This window comes from Epinephelus moara, chromosome 5, assembly GCF_006386435.1.
Source record: "Epinephelus moara isolate mb chromosome 5, YSFRI_EMoa_1.0, whole genome shotgun sequence".
NCBI lineage: Eukaryota > Metazoa > Chordata > Actinopteri > Perciformes > Serranidae > Epinephelus > Epinephelus moara.
Genome location: NC_065510.1, coordinates 43,555,592 through 43,581,374, shown reverse-complemented (window position 1 = coordinate 43,581,374; position 25,783 = coordinate 43,555,592). Strand labels below are relative to the sequence as shown.

General features: G+C 41.3%; 2 protein-coding genes across 6 annotated transcripts in view; one reads left to right on the top strand and one right to left on the bottom strand.

Annotated features, from left to right (window-relative positions):
• Positions 1-1,978: 1,978 nt before the first annotated feature.
• clgn (calmegin) lies at positions 1,979-21,274 on the bottom strand. Of its 5 annotated transcripts, none has more exons than XM_050044269.1 (15): positions 21,256-21,274; positions 16,328-16,597; positions 16,119-16,192; positions 15,862-15,920; positions 14,623-14,764; positions 12,125-12,206; positions 11,666-11,858; positions 11,280-11,469; positions 11,017-11,130; positions 10,759-10,915; positions 8,391-8,606; positions 8,101-8,217; positions 7,852-7,993; positions 7,545-7,708; positions 1,979-3,387 (listed from the first exon to the last, which is right to left on the bottom strand). In XM_050044269.1, exons 2-15 carry the CDS (start codon positions 16,595-16,597, stop codon positions 3,316-3,318), a joined length of 1,992 nt encoding a protein of 663 aa, XP_049900226.1. In that variant the 5' UTR covers positions 21,256-21,274; the 3' UTR covers positions 1,979-3,315. The 5 variants fall into 5 exon arrangements, with proteins under 5 accessions (XP_049900226.1, XP_049900224.1, XP_049900228.1 ...); XM_050044267.1 differs by lacking the exon at positions 21,256-21,274 and adding an exon at positions 19,895-20,127; XM_050044271.1 differs by lacking the exon at positions 21,256-21,274 and adding an exon at positions 19,895-20,127 and having other exon boundaries at positions 7,545-7,702.
• A 470-nt stretch (positions 21,275-21,744) lies between these two features.
• exosc9 (exosome component 9) overlaps positions 21,745-25,783 on the top strand; it is a 16,712-nt gene continuing 12,673 nt past the window's right edge. The window contains exons 1-5 of the mRNA XM_050044294.1: positions 21,745-21,926; positions 22,207-22,301; positions 23,442-23,561; positions 23,732-23,834; positions 23,956-24,093. Coding sequence (XP_049900251.1) covers positions 21,861-21,926; positions 22,207-22,301; positions 23,442-23,561; positions 23,732-23,834; positions 23,956-24,093 — 522 coding nt within the window. The 5' untranslated portion in view covers positions 21,745-21,860. The remainder of the gene's footprint in view (positions 21,927-22,206; positions 22,302-23,441; positions 23,562-23,731; positions 23,835-23,955; positions 24,094-25,783) is intronic.

Sequence of the window (25,783 nt, the reverse complement as noted above, 5' to 3'; positions counted from 1 at the left end):
AAATAAAAGATTAAAAAAATAGAAATAAGTTAAATAGATAGAAATAATAAAAGTGTGAATTGTGCAGACAATTCAGTCCCAGACATCAGTCAGTTTTATGTTCAGTGTGTTATTGACAGTCAGTGTTAGGGATGATGGCAGCAACAGCTCGTGGGAAGAAGCTGCTTTTCAATCAGTTTGTTTTGAATTTTATTGTCCTGTATCTTCTCCCTGAGGGCAGCGGAGAGAACAGAGAATGTCCGGGGTGTGTGTGGTCCTTGGAGATGCTACTGGTCTTCTTTTTTAGTCAGCCAGTATAAATGTCTCCAGGTACTCCAGCTTCCTCCCACACATGTAGGTGTGAATGTGAGCGTGAATGGTTGTCTGTCTCTATGTGTCAGCCCTGTGATAGTCTGGTGACCTGTCCAGGGCGTACCCTGCCTCTTACCCTATGTCAGCTGGGATAGGCTCCAGCCCCCCTGCAACTCTCAAGAGGATAAGCGTTTATGAAAATGGATGGATGGATGTCCACTTGGATTCACGAATGAACCGATTAAAATTTGGTGGTCAAAGGTCAGTTTGACCTCACAAAACATGTTTTTCGCTACTAATGACAAAACCAAAATATCTAATAGAATATAATAATGAAAAGATGGTATTTTATATTCCAAAGGCCAAAGGTCAGCTTCACTGTGACATCATAATGTTCTGCAAAAACACTTCTGGCCATTACTCAACATCATATATCAGGAACAGAAGGGGAGACAAGTGGTCAGATACTGAATTGGTGACACAAATCTTGGGTGTCCAGTGTCCACCTTGAAACTGCTGATTTTCAATGAAAGCAGGTTCTCTTTAACCATTTAGCACTATTTAATGGTATCAGCATACTAACACATTTCTTCCCTGTTAAAAGTACCTTGGCCACAGGGTGCCATTTAGCTCACCTGGTAGAGCAGGCGCCCCATGAACAAAGGCTATGTCCTTGCTGCAGCGGCTGCAGGTTTGATTCTGACCTGCAACCCTTTGTTGCACATCATCCTCTCATTTCCCCATCACGCTATCACTGTCCCACAAATAAAGGCCAAAAGCCCCAATAAATAACCTAAGAAAAAGTACCTCAGCCGCTTCATCAGAATTTGTTTGCTGTTTCCTTCAGCGTAGTCACAATTGAAAAAGGGTAGCTATCATTTCCATGTAAGTGTGTGTTTGCACTGCCAAGGAAGTATTTGTTAGAATAGCATTCATATCATAATAATAATACCTTGGAAACCAGCTGTCTGCATTCAGATTAGCTGAACACAAAAAAGTAAAAAACACTTTTTTTTAAAGATATGTACATTTGTGTTAGAGGATTAAAACAGGTAAAAAGAAACGTCTATTTGCACACTGGAAAAGAAAACCAGGGTTTCCACTGTTATGGTAAAGCTGGAAGTCATGGAATTTCACAATCACATTTTCCGGGACTGGAAAAGTTATGGAATTAGTAAATATCACTGAAAGTTTGGGAAAAGTCATTGAATTTTGTTGTGTGTAATGAATTTGTTGCAGTAATCTTCTGTATCTTTCTTTCTGTAGCTGTTAACATACCTTTAATATGTGTTGATTTGTGACATTTTGTTTACCATCATGTACATTTCTTCATTTTCTCCGCATGTTCCATCTCTCCCTTCATGAATGCCGGCTAGCTGCAATTATGTCTAAATAGAGTTTGAGTGATGTTTTAGAAAACTCAAGGCAAATTCAGATTTTTTTTTATAATCCTTTAAAAGTTATGTCAAAGTTTAGAAATTCTGTCAGTGAAAATGTGTGGGAACTGTGGAATATATTTTAAATGAAGATATTTAGAAACCTTTTATTGTCAAAGCCTTTTCTGAGAAGCTCTTTTCTATCATAGTTTGAAATGAAAGTAGATTTTCTTTAACCATTTAACACTCAAATTTAAATTACTCAAAAATGAAGGACATAATGTGCCTCATTTGATCGGACTTTTGACAAATGTTTTTGTATTAAATAGTTTTATTTTCAAGAGCAATGTACAATTTGCAAACAAATGTAAACAGGGATACCTGCCAGAATCTGACAAGAATATGAACTACAAAAGCTTGACACAATATAAAACAAATAAATTAGCATCAATGGTTTCCCCAGGCAACAATCTAGAATGTGAACTCCAGCTAGTTTAGATATTCTAGGAAAACACAGCTGTGTACTGACTGAATGAGACATGTTTTCACAGGTTTAATTTCCAGCTGTTTCCCGTAGAAATCCACAGATTTACTGTCTTACTGACAACTGATGGCCAAGGCATTCAGCATTAAAGCATTTCAACTAGACCTAGGCTCAGAATAAGCACACCAGTGGTATATTTTAAGAAAACTGCCTCAAGTCACTCAAAACACTGCATTATTAAATCTTTATTCATTCCAGCATAAAACAAATCATAAACAAAACCAATAAATAGGGTCATCTGTGCTAATCCTCAGTTTGCAGAATGCTATAACTTAGTATAAAACACATAAAAGTAACTGATGCTCCTTACAAACTATCTAAAATCTAAACAGAACATCCATTTTTAAAGAGGTAAACTTTTAAACCTAAGCTGAGACTTGTCAGCTGAAATGTCCTGACGATGCAGTAACATCTCATACAGCCTTTCCCAGCAGACTGGAGTCCTCTGCTCCTGGCCTGTGATTGAAACTCAAACAATTTCAAACAAGGAAGGAACTTTGTCAAACTGTGTCCTCGAAACATGTTTAAAACAAAGGACACAAGAATAAAGTCTAACTTCTGAGATGTTGCCCCTATGATATGCTGTAAAATGGTATGAACAAGAGGAGTCGACGGCATCCTCTGCTGCCTTCACTCACAGAGGAGACACACTGGGAAATCTGTGGTGGCATATATACAGACAGAAGACTGACAGCAGAGACGGGGTGAACAGGGACAATCATGGAAGAGGTGGGCCTTTTTAGGCTGACAGGCATTTTGACAGCGACAGCTTAGAGAAGAGAAGGATGGAGGAGGGAAAACATTTAACTGCACAGAGTCTCCAGGGGATTCATCCACTCAGTGAGCAGACAGGACGGAGAGACGAGACGAGACGAGGTGAGGGATGATACAGGATGTGGGTTGCGAGACTGCGGTCCTTTTGATGGGTGTGGCTGAGGGATGGAGGAGACGTGGGTGGGGCAGCCGGGGTGACTGCAGGCTACCAGGTGGTTTGGAGGAAATACATGCTGCTCCACTCAGAGGGGGGAACAGCAGCAGAGACGGCCTTTCCACCTCCTCCGCGTTGCGGGAGAAAGGAGACTGTAGGCTGGGGATCTCACCTCTTCAGTCTTTCCGTACCCTCCTCTTTCTTACAGCTTGTTTGTAACTTTCTTCGGTGTCTCCTCCCTCCTTCGGCTGCAGGCCAGAATTTGAATGAAGGAAAAAGCAGATTTAACAGATGAGACATAAAACATCACTTTTGCATTTGCTGCATTACCAAAATGTACACAATGACGTAGTTAACACCATCTGGAAATGTTATCAAGTCAAAATCAGAGTGAATTTGATGCCTGCAACACGTGCCAATAAAGATAGGACAGAGGCGTGTTTACCACTGTGTGGCATTACCTTGTCTTTTAACAACACTCAGTGTTTTGGGAACTGAGGATGATAATTTGTTTTGAAAGTGACATTCTTTCCCATTCTTGCTTGATATATGACATCAGTTGCTCAACAGTTCGGGGTCTCTGTTGTTGTAATTTGCATTTAATAATGTTCCACACATTTTCAATAGCAGACAGGTCTGGACTGCAGGCAGCCAGTCTAGTACCTGCACTCTTTCACTATGAAGCCACGCTGTTGTAACACATGAAGAACGTGTCTGGTCTTGTTGGAATTAGAAGGGTCGTCCCTGAATGCTGGCTTTGAACTTTGAGCTGGTAACAGTCTGGATGGTCCTTTACCTCTTTAGCTTGGGAGGATAAGACGTCCATGATTTCCAAAAACAATTTGAAATGTGGACTCGTCAGACCACAGCACACTTTTCCACTAATGTGGACTCGTCAGACCACAGCACACTTTTCCACTTTGTGTCAGTCCATCTCGGATGAGCTCTGGCTCAGCAGTGTTTCTGGATGTTGTTGTGATTGTTTTTAATCAGTGTGAAGTGTCTTTGAGTACCATGAAAAGCATAAATAAAATGTGTCATTATTATTATTATTATTGTTATATATGGCTTCCACTTTCCATGGTAGAGTCTTAACTTTTATTTGTAGATGCAACGATGAACTGTGTTTACGGACGGTGGTTTTCCAAAGCGTTCCTTCATATCCCTTATACAAACATGTCGGTGTTTAATGCAGTGATGTCTCAGCAGCCAAAGGTCGTGGCCATTCACTGATGGTTTTCAGTGTTGCCCCTCTCCAGATTCTCTGAGTCTTTTGATATTATGGATTGTAGATGGTGCAATCCCTAAATGCTTTGCAACTGTGCTTTGAGAAAAGTTGTTTTTAAACTGTTGAACTGTTTGATCACACAGTTTTACACAAACTGTGACACAGTTCATAACAGAGCCTTTCGAGGATGCCCCTCTCATACCCAATAATGACCAGTCATTTGTTAACAGTTTACCTGTTCACCTGTGAAATGATTCAAGCAGCTGATCTTGAGCATTCAACAACTTCTCCAGTATTTTGGAACGTGTTGCAGCCATTAAATTCAAAAGCATGTATTTTACAATCAGTACAAATCAGTTTGAACATTAAATATCATGTCTCTGTACTGTATCAAACTGAATATAGGTCAAAAAAGATTTGCAAATCATTGCATTGCATTTATTTATGTTTTAAACAGTGTCCAAAACTTTTTTGGAATCAGGGTTGTACTATCAAGTAGGGAAAAGCCATGTGTTAATTTTTTGGAAAATCACACAATGGTAATGAAAATGTATTCAGAAATAACCTATTAATGATGCATTTATCTCATAAATCATTTTTGTGACTATTTTTGTTTAATTATGTCATCATATGCATGTTTAAACACAAGACTGTTTTTAATGAGACATAACTAATATGTGTATTGCGTAAATCAAACTGATGAGGTGATCACTGAACACAACAGCGGAAAAGTTAGCAGTGCAGTACTAACAAGTGTATTGTGTGCACAACATAATTTACAGTGGCAGTTGTCCTTTTTTGGTATCCTACTGACAAATAAGACTTCCTGTTGTAGTATCGATACTTTAGGTATTGATCTGTTCTCTAGGGTTTGGGCCGGTGTAAACATTTTCAAACTGGTTTGATATTTAGAGCTGGAGCGCACCAGACAGGTGTACCAAATTTTACCACTAGGTGTTGCACTTGACTCAGCAGCCACTCCAGAGTGAAACATAATCCTATCACGTTGAATCGGGTAACATCAGAGCCCTCTGTCCATACTGACTCTGTTAAATATGCACTTCTGTTACCTCATGTGAACAAAGCACAAAGACTTCCTATCAGCTGTGCACTACAGATTCAGACTGGAGATGTAACCACTTTAAAAGATGGTCGAGTACCTGCTATCTTCCTATATTTATACTTTTTAAACAGAAAACATACATTTTATTTTGTGATATTTACTGGAAATTACATTCATTCTAGCCAACAGCAGGTAGGTTGTTATTAGCCATGATCATTTATCAGAAACGTTAAGCTCCCGCCCGGCGATCTCCCTCCAGCCAGCTGCCACCTTTTTTAGGGTTTGTATTGAAATAAAGAGGCATTGTATAGATGATAATTCATTTCAGCTTTAGAAATCAGCCATTTGTCCTCTATTGCGGCAATGCCAACGACAACAATAAATCAAAAAGTGTCTGGAAAAAGTTTAACTCTAAATGGCGCACCACGTTGCTGGCAGCCAGTTAGGACACCTCTTTTATTGGCTTCAAATCTCAGATGTTTTCATTGAGAGATAAAGCCTGCCATGTCTTTTCAACCCAAAAAACACACAGACTTTTTTTTACAAACAAACTCATCATGTGCCTCTCCTTTCCCCTGCCACCTCTACTGAAATCTGATCTCCTTCATTTTGCTGTGCTAGCCTCCAGCCTGTCAGACACTCGCGGCTCTGTTAGTCCATTTATAACAAACATAATATTATGTTAATCACGTTGTCATATTGCTTCTCATGCAATGAGTTGGATTTAGCTCTGTGAGGCCATCAGAATTTGCCAGAACTTGTCATAATGACAAATACCGGTTCAGATGGTTCAATTAAATCAAACCTGTTTAAATTTGTACACAAACTGTACTGCCAAAAAACTAAATTGACAAGACTCTACTATCCACCCAATTACAATATTTAAGACCTTTAAAAGGGCTGCAGACACCGGGAAAGTTCTCACAAGCTCAATAGTATGTCAGATTTCTTCCATCACCACAGTGTATGGCAAGCACACAAGTTGTTGTGAGCTGTGACTTTTGCTGTTGTGTTGGTAAACACATAAACATGATGTTCTAGCTGCTCACTATGAGCATGAGATAAACTCTTCGATGTGTGTTAAAACCAGTTCACCCTTGTGGGACAAACAGATCGACTGTGACAGATGGAGAATCTTGTAATAGCTGCTGTCATTGCTGTGAAAGTCCAGAACAGATATTATGTTATGAAAAATGTCATCTGGTTAGTTTGGCAATGGCGATTTTGCAGCTGTTTCTGGTTAATGAAAATAATCTTACTCTTTAAGAAAAAGGTCTGTCTCTGTTGGGATCCCCTCCATGATGCTGGTCACTCAGAATAACAATCAGAGCCTGTCAGTGTTAGTAGTCATTTTTTAGTGTAATTTTAGTAGACAGAGATTGTGGGTGTGAACATGCCTCGAGTGGTTACACTGAAGACCGTTGTTTCCTGGCTGCTGAGTGGAGTGACGGGGGCTAACATTAGCACCAGAGCAAGTACCGACTCTGGCCCTGGAGGAAACGCTATATACAATAACCAACAGTAAACACTGTATGTAATATGTACAAAGCTAACCGTCTAAAGTGGAATACCTAAATTAAGGATAAAGGTAACTGTTAACGTTACTGTAGAGTTGACAGGAAGTAAACATAAGTGCAGTTTGTAAAAAAACATACACACTCAGGGCCCCAGGAAAGCAGCTCAGCCTTGCAGCCAATTTTATCCAGTGGTCACTCGCAGTATTTATATATAAAAAAAAAAAATCCACTGCAGCCCAAAAAGTGTTTTCCCTATAGACCACCATTATAAAAGAGACATCTATAAAACTGTTGACAGGACACCTCGAACTGCAAACCAGGTCAGGTGCAGCAGCAAAATAAACAGCAAAACAACGATCAATATCAGTTGTGTGTCAGCAGATATGGCTCTTACACAGTCATCAGTCAGTATTGGTGGGAAAATTGAGATCAGGGTATCTCTACTGTTGGATAAAAAACAGAAGATAAAGTAGGTGGTGAACTTGAGGGTCTGGATTCAGATATCAATTCCAAGAGTGCACATGAATCCTCAGATACCTATCAACACCATGAGCTCATGGTGCTGAGCAGGCAAGAGAAATTCACAATGACACCAACCTCATCTTCTAATGTTCTCTCAGGAGCTTTGCTCTCCTCTTCTCCCTCCTCCTCCGCCTCCCCTTCCTCTTCTTCCTCATCATCATCCCCCTCTAGATTGTCACCTCCCGCATTGGCTTCATCCTCCTCCTCCTCCTCCTCCTCCTCCTCAGCCTCTTCTGATACTTTTGAAAGAGGAAGAGTAGAGATGAAGACAGGGAGGACAAAGATATGAGACACTAGAACAATGTAGCAGTAAAGTTACAATACTTTAATCAATACAGCACCAACAGAGGGCTGTGTGATGACCTGTGTTTGACCCTCTAACCTGCAGCTGGTGTTCCTTCTGTAGCCTCGGCTGCTTTGTCTTCCTCATCTGCTGCTGCCTCCTCTTCTTCTTCTTCCTCCTCTTCCTCTTCATCAGCCCGAGGAGGATCCACCTTCTTGTACACGTAGTCATCATCTGATTTCTATGGCACAAATGAGAGATGGGATCACAGTCAGGTTTAGAGAACTTGCTGGTGTGCTTCTGCCATAATCGGGGATCAGAATAAATCACTCATTAGGTTTACAGTACCTTTGGCCAGCAGAAGAGCACAGCCAGTCCTACAGGCAGGCCAACTGTCAGTATGTAAATCACCCAGAGCCACGGCCGTTCCTCTGCTGCCATCATCAGCTGAGCAAAAATCCCCGGCTGGTGGAATTGAAGGGTGAGGACAGACAAAAGACCAGAGTGCAAGAGCAAATAGTGAGCCTATTCTTCACAGAAACTGACAGCCCTGAAGAAAACTGTATGCACATAATGAAAATAGAAATGTCTGTTAGGGTGCTGCTCTATTTTCTTGTTGCCTTTACAATCAGACTGACCTCATTAGCGCTGGCTACCAGTTTCTTCAGCCCCCAGCTGTCAGAGGCCCAGCGGTCGGCCACCTCCTTGTGAGAGGTGATGATGAAGTTGTCGAAGTAGATATCTGAGGTCATGGACCACAACTCCAAGCCCACAGCCTTGAAAGGTGTCATCCTAAATGGTTGCAGGTCCTCAAAATATTCTGGGTTATCAATCTTACGCGGCTTCCAGACTCCCTTGGGAGAAGACAAAGAGAGTAGAGGAAATCAATGAAGAGGGTTTCAGCCAATGGACAGACATACAGCATCTCCAACAGGACAGGTTAGAGGTGGTAAATGGTAAATGGACCTGCATTTGTATAGCGCCTTTCTAGTCATCCCACCACTCAAAGCGCTTTTTACACTACGAGTCACATTCACCCATTCACACACACATTCATACACTGGTGGCCGAGGCTACCATACAAGGTGCCACCTGCTACTCAGTTGTTGTTGTTTTTTAACACACTCACGCACTGATGGAACAGCCATCAGGAGCAATTTGGGGTTCAGTATCTTGTTCAAGGATACGTCGACATGCAGACTGGAGGAGCCAGGGATCGAACCACTGATCTTTCGATTGGTGGCCAACCCGCTCTACCTCTGAGCCACAGCCGCCTGTGCTATACATAACACAGAGAGTAAACTGTCTCTTGGTTGAGTGCTGCAGTATGCAACTCACAAGTCATGTTTTAAAGAAGCAAAGCTAAGAAGAGTAAATAAACAGCCAGAGTAATAGACTGATCATAGATCAGTGTGTAAAGCTACAGTCACATTACAAGCAAATGTGGCCCAAATGTGATTTTGTTGTTCTCATATGACACAGATCTGATTTTTTCAGAGAAGAGTGAACATAAGAATCCATTTTATTTTAAATCAGATCAACGACATCAGACAGCACTATCCTGTTTATTATTGTCACCACCCAAGCATCATGATATATCAAGATTATCAACACATGGAACATGTTTCTGTTAGTAGTAGTCACTTAAACTTTCTGCACCACTGCTAATGATACGGCATGCATCATCTAATGTTGTTATTAGGCTGTTTTATATATTTTCGGTTTACTTTAACAGCTTAAACCAGTGTTCCAGACTGTTGTTACAGTCTGTGACAGTTGTTGTTCTGTTTAACAGGCATGCGTGAGTGAGAAAATGGCTTAAACTAACTTTACAGACCGTTGTAAAGTCTATGACTTCTGTTACAGTCTGCAAATCGTTTCATTTATTTTCCTCGCCCCACACTGATGCAAAAATACATTTGCCAGTAGTTATCTAAACTGCATATTACTCCAGAGATGAAATAAATCCATGTCATAACCATTTTAAATTTAAAGTCAAGTACTTAAGAAAAATACTGATTCTCCAGTTCAGGGAAAGTATTGCTGTGATATACAGCGATTACAGTGACACATAGGGCCTAATATTATGACAAATCTCAAAACATACTGCTATTGTCATTGATTTTAAGAGAAGAAGATGTTGGACCACAGTGTTTAACTATATATCTCTAACATTACAGCTACGGCTGAAAATGACAACAGAAATAAACCAGTGTGCTGATTTTACATATCTCTGCTATTTAAATCAATGGCTGTGTGTCTACTCGTAAGTTACTGTTGTTAGCAAGACATCACGGTGATTCAGTCTACTGAGTGGTTGGTAGATTTTGGAATCCACACTAAGTTCATTTACAACCCTGGTGTGATGTTATTGGTTGCATCTGAGGCATTCTCTGAACCCATCGGCTGTATTCGGCGTCTGACTTCCGGCAGACAGCGATACAGCCTCTGGGGGCAGACTCCTGATTTTTTGGCATTCTGGTTTGAGGAGGCGAATTTCCATTTCCGACTTCCGTTTATATATAATAAGTAAACATGCTGAACCATTGTGATGGATTCAGAGTTTGCAGTGACACCAATTATGTTCCGCCTCGTTAGTTCACCGCACGGAGTGTTTAACCTGGCAACAACTGCAGCTGGCTCAAACGTAATTGGTCAATATCACGCGGACTACAAACAGCCTAGCACCAGAAACCAGGGCTCTTCCGCTCTTCTTCCGGAGGCAAGATCTCTGGGGTTTGCCTACAGACACTACATTCACTGAATGTAGAGTCTGTAAATAGAGATTACATCTGAGGTGATTCAGGGCAGAGATCTGTTCACACTGATGTCAGATATGGGTCAGTTTAAACATGAATGTGAACAGTTAGAGCAAGCAGAAAGACTGGATCTGGGGAAAATACTCACAATGTGAACATAGCCCGAGTTTGATTTCTCTGACCCAAGTAGTAAAAATAAACTCTAATAAACCCAAAACAGCTTGACAGTCCCTGGTTTCATAGTTACCTGATAGTTGGGATTGTCCACCAGAGGGGCTTTCCATTTCCCCTTGTACTGAGGGTTGTTAATCTTTGGACGTTTCCACTCCCCACAGCCGGGGGACGTCTCACAGGCTGGGTTAGGAATCTGCGGGGCTTCCCACTCTCCATCCATCTCCTCTTCCCTGCTCACAGAGAAGAGCTATCAGACTGAATCCCTTCCTCACTGTTACATGATTTAGATGTTGCTTGTGGATTTGTTTGGGTGGTGAATGTGTTTGTTTACCAGTCTTCTGGTTTCTCAGCGTTGGGGTCTGGGACAAACTCTGGTTCGTCGTCCAGCCAGCCCTCTGGCTTCAAAGCATCAGGGTCATCGATCTTTGCTGGAGCATCCTCATCCCTGCCACACACACACACACACACACACACACACACACACACACACAGCCATGCTTGTTATAATTAACTATGTCACTGAGGTCCAAACATTCAAACATGTCAAATCTGCAACAAAATCTACACTGTCTTCTAGTATGGGGTTGTACTCACCAGTCATCAGGCTTGACAGCCTCAGGGTCAGGAATCTTGGCCCTCTCATCCCAGTCCTCTGGCTTGGAATCAGTCGGGTCGTCTATCTCTTTGGGTGGGTTGACTGGGGGCACCACGTCATGCAGCAGGCTGCCGCGACTCACACTGGACTGGTCGATGAACATCTCGTAGCTGTTGTCTGGGTTCAGGACTGAGAACAGAGACAAATGTTGAATGAATGTGAAATGGAGATTTTATAAAAACAGAAAAGGATATGCAGGTACATGTGAAACTGAAGTTGGAGTTATTAAGCTCCAATGTGGTACAGAAGCTATTATTACATATTAAAGACACATTTCAGAGAGATGTAAAAACATTTATGTTCTCTTTTCAAATTGTCTGTGTACCCAAAGTGTAAAGGTGAGTCTTCTTGTCAGTGTAGAACTTCTTGAGGTCCACATCGGCCCTCTTGGCATGCTTCTCTTCTGTGTCTTTGTTCAGAGGATTCTGATGGCGGAAGATGAAGTGCAGCTTGTAATCTTCGCCACATTTGTCTGGTCCAAACATGATGGTATAGGGTGTCCGGTCGTGGAATTGCTTCTACAGTGCACCAGAAACAAGTTTAATTTTAAAGAGTAACCAAAGTCTATTTAGTCTTGATCTGAACAATCTTTACGCAGTTCTACCTAAAATGCAAAACAAGGGAGGAATGCTCTGAAGGTTTTGGATTGTGTTTCTATCAATACTAACAAAGATAACTTTAGTTCTTGCTCCAATGTAAGATGCTTTGGATTTAATGGCCTGTGTACAACATACTTTTACACATTATAAATGGAGTAAGGTAGAATGACAACATGTATACCAACCAGACTGAGACTGCCAGTGTCTGAAAGCAGTTTGATGTAGGCTCCACCACAATCGATACCATCCTGGAAATTCACCTCATACCTGCAAACACAACACAACAAAACAGTTTAACAAGGTTGGGCCCCGTTTCGGACAGGGGGTTTGGTGAAAACTTTGAGTTAAGCCCGGTCTACACTGTGTGATTTTGGACTGTCTTATGTCCTATGTTGCACCGTGAGAGAGGTTCAAGGATGGCCGTTGTCACAGTCTTGTGATCAAAGACAGCCTGGGATAAAATTCTGACAGTGTCAGAAATTTGGGATGATCATCTCACTGTGTGACTGCTGTTATGACCTACATCTACTAACCAACCAATAGAAATGCAGCATGAAAAGACACACTGGCGCTAAAAACAGACGGATAACAGCTTGCAATGGAGGCAAAATGCACTCAAAGAAATGTGTGGGATTCCAGCACAGAGGAGAACCTTGTGGTTGTGGCAGCAGAGGCCTTGCCTGAAGGATGTGTCCTCCAGCTCTTACCATGACCGTGTAAAGAAGGACAAAACATGGATGGAAATAGTGGTGGAGTTGCAGCTGCCAGGTGAGCAACCTAGCAGCTAGCAAACACACACACAGACACACCGCAGTATATAGTGCCCACAAAACTATTTAATAATGTGACCCTCTATGTTGTGCTTCACAGTTGGAGAGGTAATAACCTGTGCAGTATCCTTGCGCACTCAGTATGGGAAGCTGTTGCATCCTATGTCATAGCCTGTGATTCAGTAGGCGTTGTCAACGTACAGTCTGCATACATCAAACCTGATGTTGTACCCAAGTTTATTAGATCCATGTTGCACAGTGTAGCTGCACTAAATTTATAAGATTAATAAAATCTCACAATCTGTAGGAGGCTTTAGTTAAGAGAAACTCTGGGTTTTCTTTTCCAGAAAGTGAGGTAACTTAAACTGTGGGTCAGTGGTTAATGACTCTGTGAGCCTTATCTGCTTGCTGGCAGGTTTTCCTCAACAAACTGACTTTTTCCGCTATCTCCACCCTTTTACAGAGCCAGCAAGGGTGTTTCATTTCCTCGTTGATTCAGTTTGTATCAAAGTGGAGCTTTACTGTATGGCAGAATCAAATTCCTAGTTGAATACCAATTTGTTACTCTGCACTGAATAAAGTTACTGCTTTTATACCCTGTCAGTCGTTTCTTTGAACAGCGGTTGTTTCCCTCACATTCGAATACACAACATCAAGTCACCCTTAATCTCTGTAACAACATATCTGCATATGTATGCTTTAGTGTCTTCAGATGGTAGCTGATGGGTTCCAAGGTTGAGTCACCCTCAACTCAGAATATAACCTCTGCGTGTCCTTCTTTTCAAAAAAAGTTCCTTTTTTTAATAGGTAACACTGTGACTCTTTACACAAGACAGCTGTCAGTTTGTCAGAGCACTTCAACCAAAATGTTTATTGCACGTGTCATCTCAGTTGTAATTGTAAAAATCAGTATGAATGAATAAATATCTCTGTCACTCATGATGTGATTGGTCCCACTGATGGAACATAATTCTTTTAATATTGGAGATTATATGTTAATATGTCAGAGTGAGCAGGCTCCTGTCAGCTACAGAATGAAAGAGGTTTATTTTAGATAGACTGAACGTGTTTAACAGCATTTCAGTGACTGTGTTTAAATTTGTTGAAGTAGCTCAAATAAAGGCACTAAATGCTGTTGAGCCAAAAATGTACATAGATTCTATGATTTAAAATATACTGTATTTTACCTTACATATCTTTTCAAGTGCAAATCGCCAACCACATTATTACTGAATCAGATCGTGAGCTTACAATTATGTCTCTATGTCTTTGATCTATATATGATTAAAATCTTCATCTGTATCAGTTATCTCCAGAGTCTGCCCCCCTATTAAATGGCTCACCCCAAACTCCTCTATCTAAACTGTATAACCTCTCAGTGATCAGGAAAGCCACTCTGATCACAGAGCACCCTTTTCTCTACCACTCCTTCCAGTTACTACCATCAGGCAGCCAGTACAAAGTCCCACTGGCCCCTACAAGAAATCCTTCATTCTCTCTGCAATAACCACTCCGAACAATCTAAAATAGACACTGAGCTTTAACCTATTTTTATCACAGTGAAGTCTATCTATCTATCTATCTATCTATCTATCTATCTATCTATCTATCTATCCGTCCATCTGTCCGTCCATCTGTCCGTCCATCTGTCCGTCCGTCCATCCGTCCATCCATCCATCCATAACACTATAAACGTCAGAGTTTTCCATCTCAAGGTTAGTAAATTTAGAGGCCAGGGTTCAACTCAGAGTTTGCTAAACCTGCTTTAGACCCCTGGTCACATTATTCCACACATGGTTCTGTTAATTGTAAAGTACAAACAACAGATTTTAGTTATTTACTTATACATAAACAAACCACTGTAGCTCATGGAAAAAAAATGAGACTGCATGACTGTGCATGTTTGGACTCACTGTACGACCAGAGGTTCATCCTGGAAGACAAAGGGTTTGTTCAGCATGGCGGAGATAGCGTGGTGTTTGGCCCGGGACTTCAGCACCAGACCCTTATCTCCTGGAACTTTGTTCTCCTTCAGCTGCTCCACAGCCCACTTCCCTACAGCCAGAGAGGAGATATTCAACATTTATTGTCACAGTGTAGCTGCAGAGTCTCAGAACTGAGGCGATGTGTCCTCATATCTCAGCAATTAAGCTGCCTTAGTGAAATGCTATCATAACCAGTAGAGATGGTGGCCCAAACTATATTAAGACCCATGATGTAAACATCTTTATTTCATCAGAAAAGTGAGTCTGTGGGGGGTAAATGTAAAACAGTCCCTCCAGGATGATGTGATTGCAACAATCAACGAAAATTCAGCCAATCCTTGTGAATTCTGTGTGACCTTGCAATTATGTCCAATCCCTGCAACTTTGACTATCAAAAACAGGTAAAATCTCATGTCATTGTAGAGCTCTGCACAGTATATTGATCCGCTCAGCCCCTCCTTGCGCCTCTGTCTCTTTCTGTTAATCATGAGACTACTGCTACATCTGGGACAGAGTCACACACAAATAGGCCTTTTCCACTGTGACGTAAGTGTTGCGCATAACTGTTAGCATCAGGCAGCTAACATTACCCAATGTTTGTTAACGGGTTTAATGACTGAGTCGAGCCATTTAGGTTTCAGTGTGAGATTGTCGTGACAGTTTAATGGCTCAGTGTTGGATAATAGCTGCTGCTGCTGTGTTAGCGCGTGCTAACCAGGCAGAGAGAGCAGAAGGACAGCAGCTTGAGGGGACGGTTCTTCAGCGCTGCTTCGAATGGCAGCAACAGCTGACTGTTGGCGATCAGTTGTTGTTGTCCCCCTTTTGTTTACCCCCCACCATCATATATGCACTCTAATTCTGTGGGAAACACTGAATATTTATAATAACAGGCTCACAATCCAAGACAGCATCACAACTATTTGTACAATTTTCACTTGCTCCCACAACTTTGCTGCCAAAAAAAAAAAAAAATATCTATTTTTAAAAAAAGAAAAAAAAAAGAAAAGCCTATAAACATCACAACATGCAATGAATTTAATAAAAAAAAAAAAAAAACGCTGTTGTGTTGCATTTCATGCTGCAACAATCCCAAAAACAGCAAGTTGTGTCCCTGCAAGTTATCAAATGTACACGTCTGGTTTACCAGAAAGGTAAAAAGCAACTAACCGTCATATTTGGCGATGTCATCATCTGCATCTCCCTTCACTGTCTCTGACAGCTGCCAACTGTGGAGATCAACATCACAAAACTCTAAGATTCCACACAAGAAAAGGTGTCTCACACACACACACACACTGCAACCACTGATTGTGTAAGTTGATCCTCTTCAATCACTTCCATCAAAGGGTCATGTATCCCAGCATGCATCAAACATTTGCACTGTATTTTTAGCAGCACTTGGTGGAAAATCTGTCAGACTCTACCTGTCCAGTGACCCGTCATCAAACGTCTCTGCAAAATAGACTTCTCCAGTGGGAACCGGAGTCTTGTATGTTACCTGGGGAGCACAAACCATAAATTAGTGGTTGAAGTCTAAAGGCCATTTTCTTTTCATCCACAGCTTTGTAACAATGAAGAAAATCTTTGATATACTTCAGTTTCACATCTGACTTTTACTTAACCCATTCCTGACCTGGAAGGAGACATTTGCATCCGTTCCTGCTTTGCCAACCTTCCCACTTTCTGTGCCGTCTGTCTTATCAGAGTGGTCCTCATCCGCCACAGACGCCTCTTCCTCTTCCTCCTCCTCCTCTGCCATCAGAACCTTTAATTCCTCCTCGTCCAACCCCACATCTTCATCATTGTCTGAAACATCAATCTCCACCTGCTTTTGTTGGGCTGCTAGAGCTGCCACAGCCAGGGAGGACAGGAGCAGCGCGCACCACATCCAACCCAACTTCATCTGTATGGGGAGGGTGGTGATAGCAGAAAGGTGAACAGAATGTGAGATAAGGGCATCAGAGATGAGCATGTTGTGAGCAGAGCAAGGAGGGTGTGGTATGGGAGGATTAGGGAAAGGTATGGGATGAAGAGGCAAGTGTAAGGTGTTAGTTATGGAGCACAACGGGGCGTGTGAGTGGGTGTGTGTGTAAAAGAATGGAGGGATAAGAGGGTGAGAGAAAAAAAGAGATTGAGGTCACATTAGTAGAAAGTGTTACTACATGTAGGGCCTGTGTCCTCAGCTTACATCCTTTTCGCACATTTTTTCCATTATTTCCTTACAAAACTGCTCCTTCTTTGTTGTTATACTTTACCACCAGATACATCATAAAGACAGACTCCTTCTAGGCAGATGCCAGAAACATCTGTGCTTTCAAATCTGCAGCATGCAACTAGCCTCTTTGGATTTATAAAATGGATTTCAAATCTTTGTGTGTGTCCTAATACGCATTTGAAACCTTACCTGGAGAAATACAGGTACAATTCAGAGATCTGTTACACCAAATAACAGCTTCAATGAGCTATTGATCAGGCCACACCTGCTGACTCTTGTTGTGAGCAGCAGGAGTTAAGAAAGCATCACTGCAGACAGCAGAGCAGCACGCTTCTCTTCATTCCTAATTAACTTTCAAGCCCATACCGGTGTTGTTCTATTTGCTAACATCAGAGCGCAGAAGGATCAAAAGGATAAACATAAGGGAGAGATGATGAACCGGCTGCACTATTAAGAACCTCGTCTTGAAAAAGCATCAAAATGTTGTTAATTTACTTACACCTTTGGTCTGAGCATCAAAATAGAGCCTGAGGGAAGGATTCCCTCGCACCCCCTGTCAGAAGTCTTTGCTAAACCCTAAATGTCCTCAAATACTAGAAACAACCCTGCATACACCTGACCTATGACCTGCGACTGGCCCCTGGCCTCCTGTCCTGTCATTTTGTAAAAGTGGCCCCCAGGCAAAGCAAGCTGAGAATCCCTCCGTTAAAGGCTTCCCTGTCAGACGGAAAGGTAAAGCAGTGAAACTACTCTCAATATAGTATAAACTTAAACTGATATTGATTTTTTTAAGGTGGCTACAATATGTTTTGTTGCTGTACCCTCTACAGCAGTACATTACTTAGCTTCCATGTCAGACTCCAGCCTGTTTCTCCAAACTGAGAGTGTGCCAACCTCCATCTACTGTATGTAATACATTGACCATGGATAAGAACCCCATACAACCCCACTTCAAAAAAATCCAACCTATCCCTGCATTGCAAAAAGAATCTGGTCAAGATATTAAGTGGTCACAATCATAGCAATGGATCGCTTAGAGACCTCAATTAATTGGCTTCTTGCGACATTAGTCTAAACTAGTCAGCCAGTTCTTGGATTTTCTATTCTAACCAGTGACTTTTATTTGTGTCCATAAAAGAACTAACAGTTTGAACGTTCAGCTGTTTTAACATGAACAGGGTAATTTACCTTTACTTTACAGAAGTGGGCATGGCTTTTGCAGTGTCCACATCATAGAAACATCAACAGTAAAATGAACTGCTTGAGGAAAACACTTTACTGGTTGGATGCACCATAATCCCACAGCCTTCTTGTTCTAAATGACCTCAATAAAAGGTTTATACGTCAAGTTTAGATTAACTGGTGCAAAATTCAACATCGCTCTCCTTATGTGAATTTGTTTGAGGCTATTTCCTCATGAAACATGTCACAGCTTAGCTTTGCTTGCTGATTAAAGACACAGACACAGGATCCAACAACGGCAATGTGGAGCTCATATAACCCCAGCATTCTGACAGTATATCTTATCTTATAATAACACACAAGTAACCTTCAATGAATCGCAGTGGCATTTTGAATGGAAATATGTCAGGCAATTTTCTTTCTTGCTGTCAATCCTACAGTTAAATAGCTAAGTTCTCCCTTTGGAGAAGGCTCTGGCTGTGGCCAAAGTCAAACAAGGTATCCTGAGAGCTGCCACTGGCTGTGACAAGTCATCTCAACCCCACATCTGTTAAGACAAGCTTATCATTACCAGCACAGTGAAAGAGGCAAAAGAGCTGACTGTATAGTGTGTGCTGTAAAAATCCAACTATTCCTAAACTCCCCTTTGCTCACTTATATTCACTTATATATTCACTTTATATTCACTTATAGGGGAAATGGACATAAATCAACATTGCTATGAATGTGCCAGTGTTGGCCAGCTGGCTAATTTTCAACTGCAGTCCTTTGGAGAGATGTTTTGAAACTAATGAGGTGATGGTTTAAATTTATAGACAGAACAAGCCATGCAGAGCGACAGGAAACAGCAATACAGCAAGAATACCCTGTGTATAATACATGAATATAGTACATGAAGCAATGCAAGCAACACAAAGCATGAAAACACAGCAAAGCAACACTACTTATAACAGCAACCATTTTTTGACACATGCACCCATGCACAGCGGTTATAAGACATGTAGAAAATACACCAATCACAATTATGATGCAGAGATGCAGTTACAGGATGATAAAGTGGTTATATCATACACCTAAGTTAGCACATAATCCATGCAACACAGTTATAAGACACTGCTATAGAAGATCATACTACATTGTAGACGTGGTATGACAGAAGTGGTAAAATACGTTAATATGCCATACACATATCTAACAAAATCAACTAACTGTTAGATATTCTATCTGGATATCTGGATGCCACCACAGCCAGTCTAGTTTAAATTAAGCTTCAGCCCTATGCATCACACTCTGTAGCTTACTGAGGTAACTTAACATCCCTACCAGCCTCTGGTTGGCGTTAACATTGCCAGGAAGGTCTTATCTCATTTTTTTATCACTGCGAGAAGGAGCTTACTACTCAACATATCTAGAAACGACACAGAAAAGGTCACAGGACAGGGCTGTGGAGCTAACATGGCTGCCACCGAACACTGAAATGTCCAAACTCTTTTAGATGAATGGCTCTGGCTGCAGCACCTGCACCGCTTGCTAGCTATGCTAACTGAACGGCGCGCCAATCATAAACAGGGAATGTTAGCATAGGCTTAGATAGTAAGCTAATAGGCTTATAAAAGGAGCCCGCTGATTTAACATACCCTGGCGTTAAAAACACAAACAGCAAATATTATTTCAACGTGAAAGGTGTCCGGAAATGTCTTGTTAGAGTGCAAAAATGAGTGGACAGCAACGGTTAGCTTGCTAACTTAGCAGCGATGTAGCACGGGGGGGATGGAGAGAATGAATGAGCGCGCTCAAACAAACCTTGCACCTTTTTGTAAATGCAAAGACAATCTCTCGATGAAAGCCGTTTCTCCGCTTATAAAAAACAGAGGAAGTGTCTTGTGCGTTAGGCCCACTGAGAGTACCACCGAGGCTTGCCGTATACCGTGGAGAAAAACACAGTAGTCGGTTGGAGAAGATGGAACGTAGATGACAGCTTTACCAGGATAACGGTACACGGTCGGTGAGTGAACGAGTCCCTGCAAATGAGCATGCGCACATCGCGCAGATGGAGAGCGAGAGTGGTGCCTTCACGTGCCACCGACGGTTGTGACATACATTATCCGAGCTGAGAGCGGTGACCCGTTGTTCACACACCGGACACCCGGCCCTTCTTTCTTTCCGAATCTCTTCTTTGTCTATTAATATTGCTGTTCTCTTGCATGAGATACGTTTTGAATACATTACATTTATTATCAAGGCGACTATAAAATTGTCACCACTACTTGAACTGTAATTTCTATACTGTAATTCAACTTTTTTTTAAATTTTAAACCCTCCTGAGGCCAGAAATGTTTTTCCTTAAGCGTCCCTTAGTGTCTGGGGAAAATGCACGACCCTCCCTTCACCTTATAATATATAATAAGTGTTTTTGTTTTGTTTTGTTTTCATGATATGTTCAAGGTCTGCTGGAAATTAAAAATCCAACTATAATTTTTGTCTACAATTTCTGACTATGATAAATGCTGTAATTTTTGGTGATTTGGGGTTGTGGTTCTGGGGTTCAGACCATGGGTGTATTATGAGACCTGGATATAACGTTGGAGGTGGGCCCTCATTCATTCCTATAAAGATGCTCAATGACACATGAAGCCAAGAAAGCTTTACTTCCACGGTATGATTTTACATAGATCTTCCGTATTGTGGGGCCCATAGAACCAGTGCAGCAGAGACTTACTAGCGCGGCCGAGTGGCTAACTTCCGCTGGCTGAATAGCTTCTTCTTCCTCTGTTTTAGCAATATGATAACTTGAAAGGTTGATAAAATTATTTAACTGTGCGGCTCTTGTGGACTTTTGAAATATTATCGGACCAAATGGATTAAATCCTGATAGTGACACAAATAATTTTGCAGGGGTTGTGACACTCAAAAATGTATCCAGAGTAACAACGTCTCTTTTTTGTGTAAGTCTATGTGAAAAATTGTTTAGGGCCCTGATGATGTAGTTTTACCTTTGACCACTGTGTAAAATTGGCTTCAAAGCCTGGTGCTGTTCTTGAGGGCTTGGTTCAGACGGTATTTAAAATAAATGCAATAAAAAAATCACTTAAAAATGCATTTCCATTCCCTGGGCCAATGTGAACAAAAAAAATAAATAAGTGAAATCTTGGACCACCCCTTACCTTGTCATAAGTAATGAACAGTCCCTAAATATGCACAATGCTCAGGACAAAATGCCAAATTGTCAACAGGCTTCCAAAATACAGCCCCTCAAAACTACCAGGACCAACAGGATCCATTCTGTTAGTTTTCACACGAAAGTAATCAATCAAATATGTGTAATACGCACTAAAATTTCAGTATTCCAGAAAAAAACACAGCAGGGTACTTCCTGTAATTATTTACAATTTTGAAAACCCCAAACTACGAGTTCACGAGGAGCGCTTAAAGGCATCAGAAATACCCTCCGTAGATGCATTTCAAATTAAAAGTTGACTTTCAGCATATTCTAGTATAAATGTCCCGTGGTTGGCATAGTGCCAGAAAAATATGGCCCGTCAAAAATAAAGACAAAATGGCTAACATAATAGATATTTTAATTGGGAATAATTCCAAACAAGTGAAACAGAGAAAAATACCTTACCTTTACGCTGGCTTGCAGTATGCACTTCCGGGTTAGAGTTGAGAAAATATTGATGGTGGCCACATGCTTGTCGGAGCAGCAGTGGCAGTGTAGTTATGAACTAAATAACTGAAATCTAACAGCAGCCACTGAAAACCGTGCAGAATGAAGGACACACCGTTGTCAAACTGTGAGCGGGATTTCCTGCTCAAAGCCATCGAAGAAAAAAAGGTGAGCTGCTTCCTGAGTACTGTGTCTACTTTTATGCACCGACACGAAATTCTTGTTCGTTAAAAGGTAAAACAAACAGTTACTGATCCATAATTAAGGATATTTCTCTGTAATTCATTTAATAACCGGTAGATAGATTAACGCTATCAGCAAACACTACGGCTCTCTAAGTCAGTCTCCAGTAATTGGAAATAATATTTCAGTGAGTTTGGTTCATGGATAGATATGCCATAGTAAGAAGGATAGTTCTGAAAGAGCTACTCCTGTCCTCTCCCTGCAGCGCTTAGATGGACGACAGACCTACGACTACAGGAAGATGAAGATCACATTTGGGACCGACTATGGATGCTGCTTTGTGGATCTGGGAAAAACCAGGTGAAGCGATGACCAGATGTGTGTAATATATTTGCATTTTTTAATCTGTAAAACCACATAAATCTTCAACCTAAATTTTGTTAGTTAGTTAGTTAGCTATAGCCTAACATTTTCTGTACGGTTTTAGCTTCATATACGGGATTTCCAGTCAGTGTTCAGATCTAAGGGACTGTTCTTTACTTATCAGAGGAGGGGACTGAATAGGGTGTGACTGTTTTTTTTGTTTTTTTTTACCCTCCCTGAAGCTGCAAATATTTTCCTTGAGCCTCCCAGGGTGACTGGTGAAAAGTACATGACCCTCCCTCCACCATAAATAATGTATTAGATTTTTAAAACGTATTCTTTGATGTTTTAAAGGTTAAGGTAAAAGTTGAAGACAAAATCCTGGAGTTGAAAAAAGCCTGGGTTTTTCACTCTTTTTGTGCATGCAGGTTAGTTAGTGCAAACCGTTAATTTTTGGCCAGATTTGAAATGAGATGTAGAATAAAGTAATTTTGCTGAAATATCACTATTTTAAGCTAAATAAATGAATCGCTCATGATGTGTCCAAGGACTGTCAGAAATGTGAAAATTCAATGATGATTTTTGTTTTTACAGTTTCTGGCTCTAAAAAATGGTGTAATTTTGGAGATTTAAAAAAAAAAAAAGCATGCATGTCATCTTTAAAAATCTGCAGTAAGATAAATGCAAAATACAACCATTTAAGTTTGTATGCCCCTCTCCCTAAACCAGAAGAAAAAACTAGTGCTCCCCAGTGCTGCTTCAACATTATTTGACATGCATCTCCCTTCTTGAACCACCCCCTCGCCCCTCAAAAATAGCGAACAGTCTAGATTTTTTTTCCCTGCAACTGCGCCATTCTATCAGATGGGAGATTCAAGATTTCTGATGCATCTTTTTCAAAACACATTTACCCTTGAATGAGGAGTTTGGTATCTTGAAAAATCCTGGGGTTTTATAATACGCTTTTAATTAACATTCTGTGGGATGAACAACACGTGTCTTCAAGGCACTGGTGTTGTACGGAGTCAAAGTGAGCACTGTCCATTCAAGGCTTCTAAATTCATATGGGATTTTTTTTTACATCTAAGAACAAGTTTTTTGTGTAATAATTGAATCTCAACCTGCTGCACTCTACAGGGTCATGGCCCAGGTGTCATGTGAGCTGGTGGCTCCTAAAGAAAATCGACCAAACGAGGGAATCATGTTCTTCAATATTGAGCTGTCACCAATGGCCTCACCAGCATTTGAACAAGGCAGGTGAGGAAAAACTAAAGAAATTATGTTTATGTGTGTCATGTCATATTATTTTAGTTTATTTTTGACTGAGTTAAGGGAAACATTAGACTAAGGCTGTATCTGAAAAACTGCTTCTTTATTTGACCAGTGCAGAGTGTGTAAATGATCTGTGGCGGTTTCTTTCTCCACAGACAGTCTGAGTTGTCAGTGAAGTTAAACAGACAGCTGGAAAGATGCTTGAGGAACTCCAAGTGCATTGATACTGAGTCCCTGTGTGTTGTGTCTGGGGAGAAGGTAAAAACACACACTAACAGACTTCAAAGAGAAAAGAAGCATTTACATTGTTATGATTGTGATGTGTGTGTGTGTGTGTGTGTGTGTGTCTCTGTCTGTCTGTCTGTCTGTCTGTGTTCAGGTGTGGCAGATCAGAGTGGACGTTCACATGTTGAATCATGACGGGAACCTGATGGATGCTGCCAGCATTGCTGCCATCACTGCTCTGTGCCACTTCAGACGTCCTGATGTGGGCATCCAGGGAGATGAAGTCACAGTGGTGAGTCAGCAGTAAACACAGCAGCTGGCGTCTCTGCTTCAATGGATCAACTGGGAGAAACTTTGGGACACGACTATGCATTGGATCTGTGACTCAGTGAAGGAAGAATTAGCAGCACTCAGGGCACGGCGAGCGCATCTGTAGAGGACAAAAGTAGCACAATCGAGAACAAGATGCTTCAGGTTTGTCCTTGCGGCTGGCAGAAAGTAACATCAATAAAAGGCCTCAGAACTCATCAGGGAAAGAAGAAGTGTGTGGCAAAGAAAGGGCAGTGTAGCCGCATTGATCAGTATTTCTTAAGAAGTCAGTCAAGTCAGTCGGATGAAGTCCAGCGACAGGTAGAAAACCACAGTTCGCAGGATTTCAGTAACACTGCCACTGAGGAGGAGGAGGTAGTAAGAGGGGGTGCAGGTGACACTGAGGTTAGCAGGCCAGTCAGAGAGAGAACCATTGAGCAAAAGGTTAGAGTTAGATGGCCTAGGGCAAATGACAGTAAAGAATGGGAGATAGTTAATAGGTATTTGGCAGTAATCTTAAGCAGGCTTAGAGGAAATGCAATAGAAAAGTTAGAAAAGATGGGAGATATAATTTACTTATATGGTGCAGAGAGGTTTGGGGTGCATGAGAGAAAGAGGGGTGAGGGTACAGTCAGGTAAGTCTAGGCGGCAAAGAGAAATAGAGAAGTTAGTTAAGGAAAGGAGACAGTTAAGAAAGGAGTGGAAAAAGGCTACAGAAGAAGAAAGGGAGGAAATTAATGTGTTGCAAGAGGAGTTGAGAAGCAGGCTAGCAGTTCTTAGAAGGGCAGAGCATCTCAGGAAAAAAAGGAGAAAGAAGGAATATGCAAGGACAGCTTTTTTCAGGGACCCTTTTAAGTTTGTTAAAGGATTGTTTAGCCAGGAAAAGGGAGGGCAGCTTAAAGCAGCAAGGCAACAGTTGAAGAATATTTGAGAAATACATATTCAGATTTAGAGAAGAATAGGATAGTAGGTTTTCCACCGGATATCCCTCCATTAGGAGGGATAGAGCATGAGATGGATGTCAGACCACCTAGGTGGAAGGAAGTTCAGGAGGTGGTCAGGCGTGCAAAGGCTTCTTCGGCCCCAGGGCCTAATGGAGTCCCCTACCGGGTTTATAAAAGTGCACCTGATATCCTTAAATTTTTGCGGAAACAGCTAAGAATAGTTTGGGAGAAACACATTATCCCAAGAGCATGGCATAGGGCAGGGGGTGTCCTCATTCCTAAGGAGAAGGAGTCTGTGGACCTTAGCCAATTCCGGATGATTTCTCTCTTGAATGTAGAGGGAAGATTTTCTTTAGTGTAGTAGTGCAGAGATTAGCTAGCTACTTAGAAAGGAATAACTTAATTGATACTATGGTGCAGAAGGCAGGAATACCAGGTTTTGCAGGGTGTTTAGAGCATACTAGCATGATCTGGCACCAGATTCAGGCAGTGAGATTAAAAAAAGGGACCTGCATGTAATATTTTTTAGATCTTGCAAATGCATTTGGTTCAGTAGTTGTAGTGCAGCCCCTGCTGAAGAAACCTGGCCTCGACCACACTGTATTGGCTAATTTCAGGCCCATCTCCAAGCTGCCTTTCATTTCGAAAATCTTGGAGAAAATTGTTCATGCACAGTTAAAATCTTTTCTGGATGAGCATAATATCCTGGAGGTCTTTCAGTCTGGTTTT

Excerpts from the sequence above, each read along its gene's own strand:
- clgn (XM_050044269.1), bottom strand. The coding sequence starts at position 16,597 with ATGAAGTTGGGTTGGATGTGGTGCGCGCTGCTCCTGTCCTCCCTGGCT. Across the intron at positions 16,193-16,327 it reads ATGCAAATGTCTCCTTCCAG|GTAACATACAAGACTCCGGT; the intron begins GTCAGGAATGGG and ends TGTGCTCCCCAG. Across the intron at positions 7,709-7,851 it reads AGAAGGAACACCAGCTGCAG|TATCAGAAGAGGCTGAGGAG; the intron begins GTTAGAGGGTCA and ends CTCTTTCAAAAG.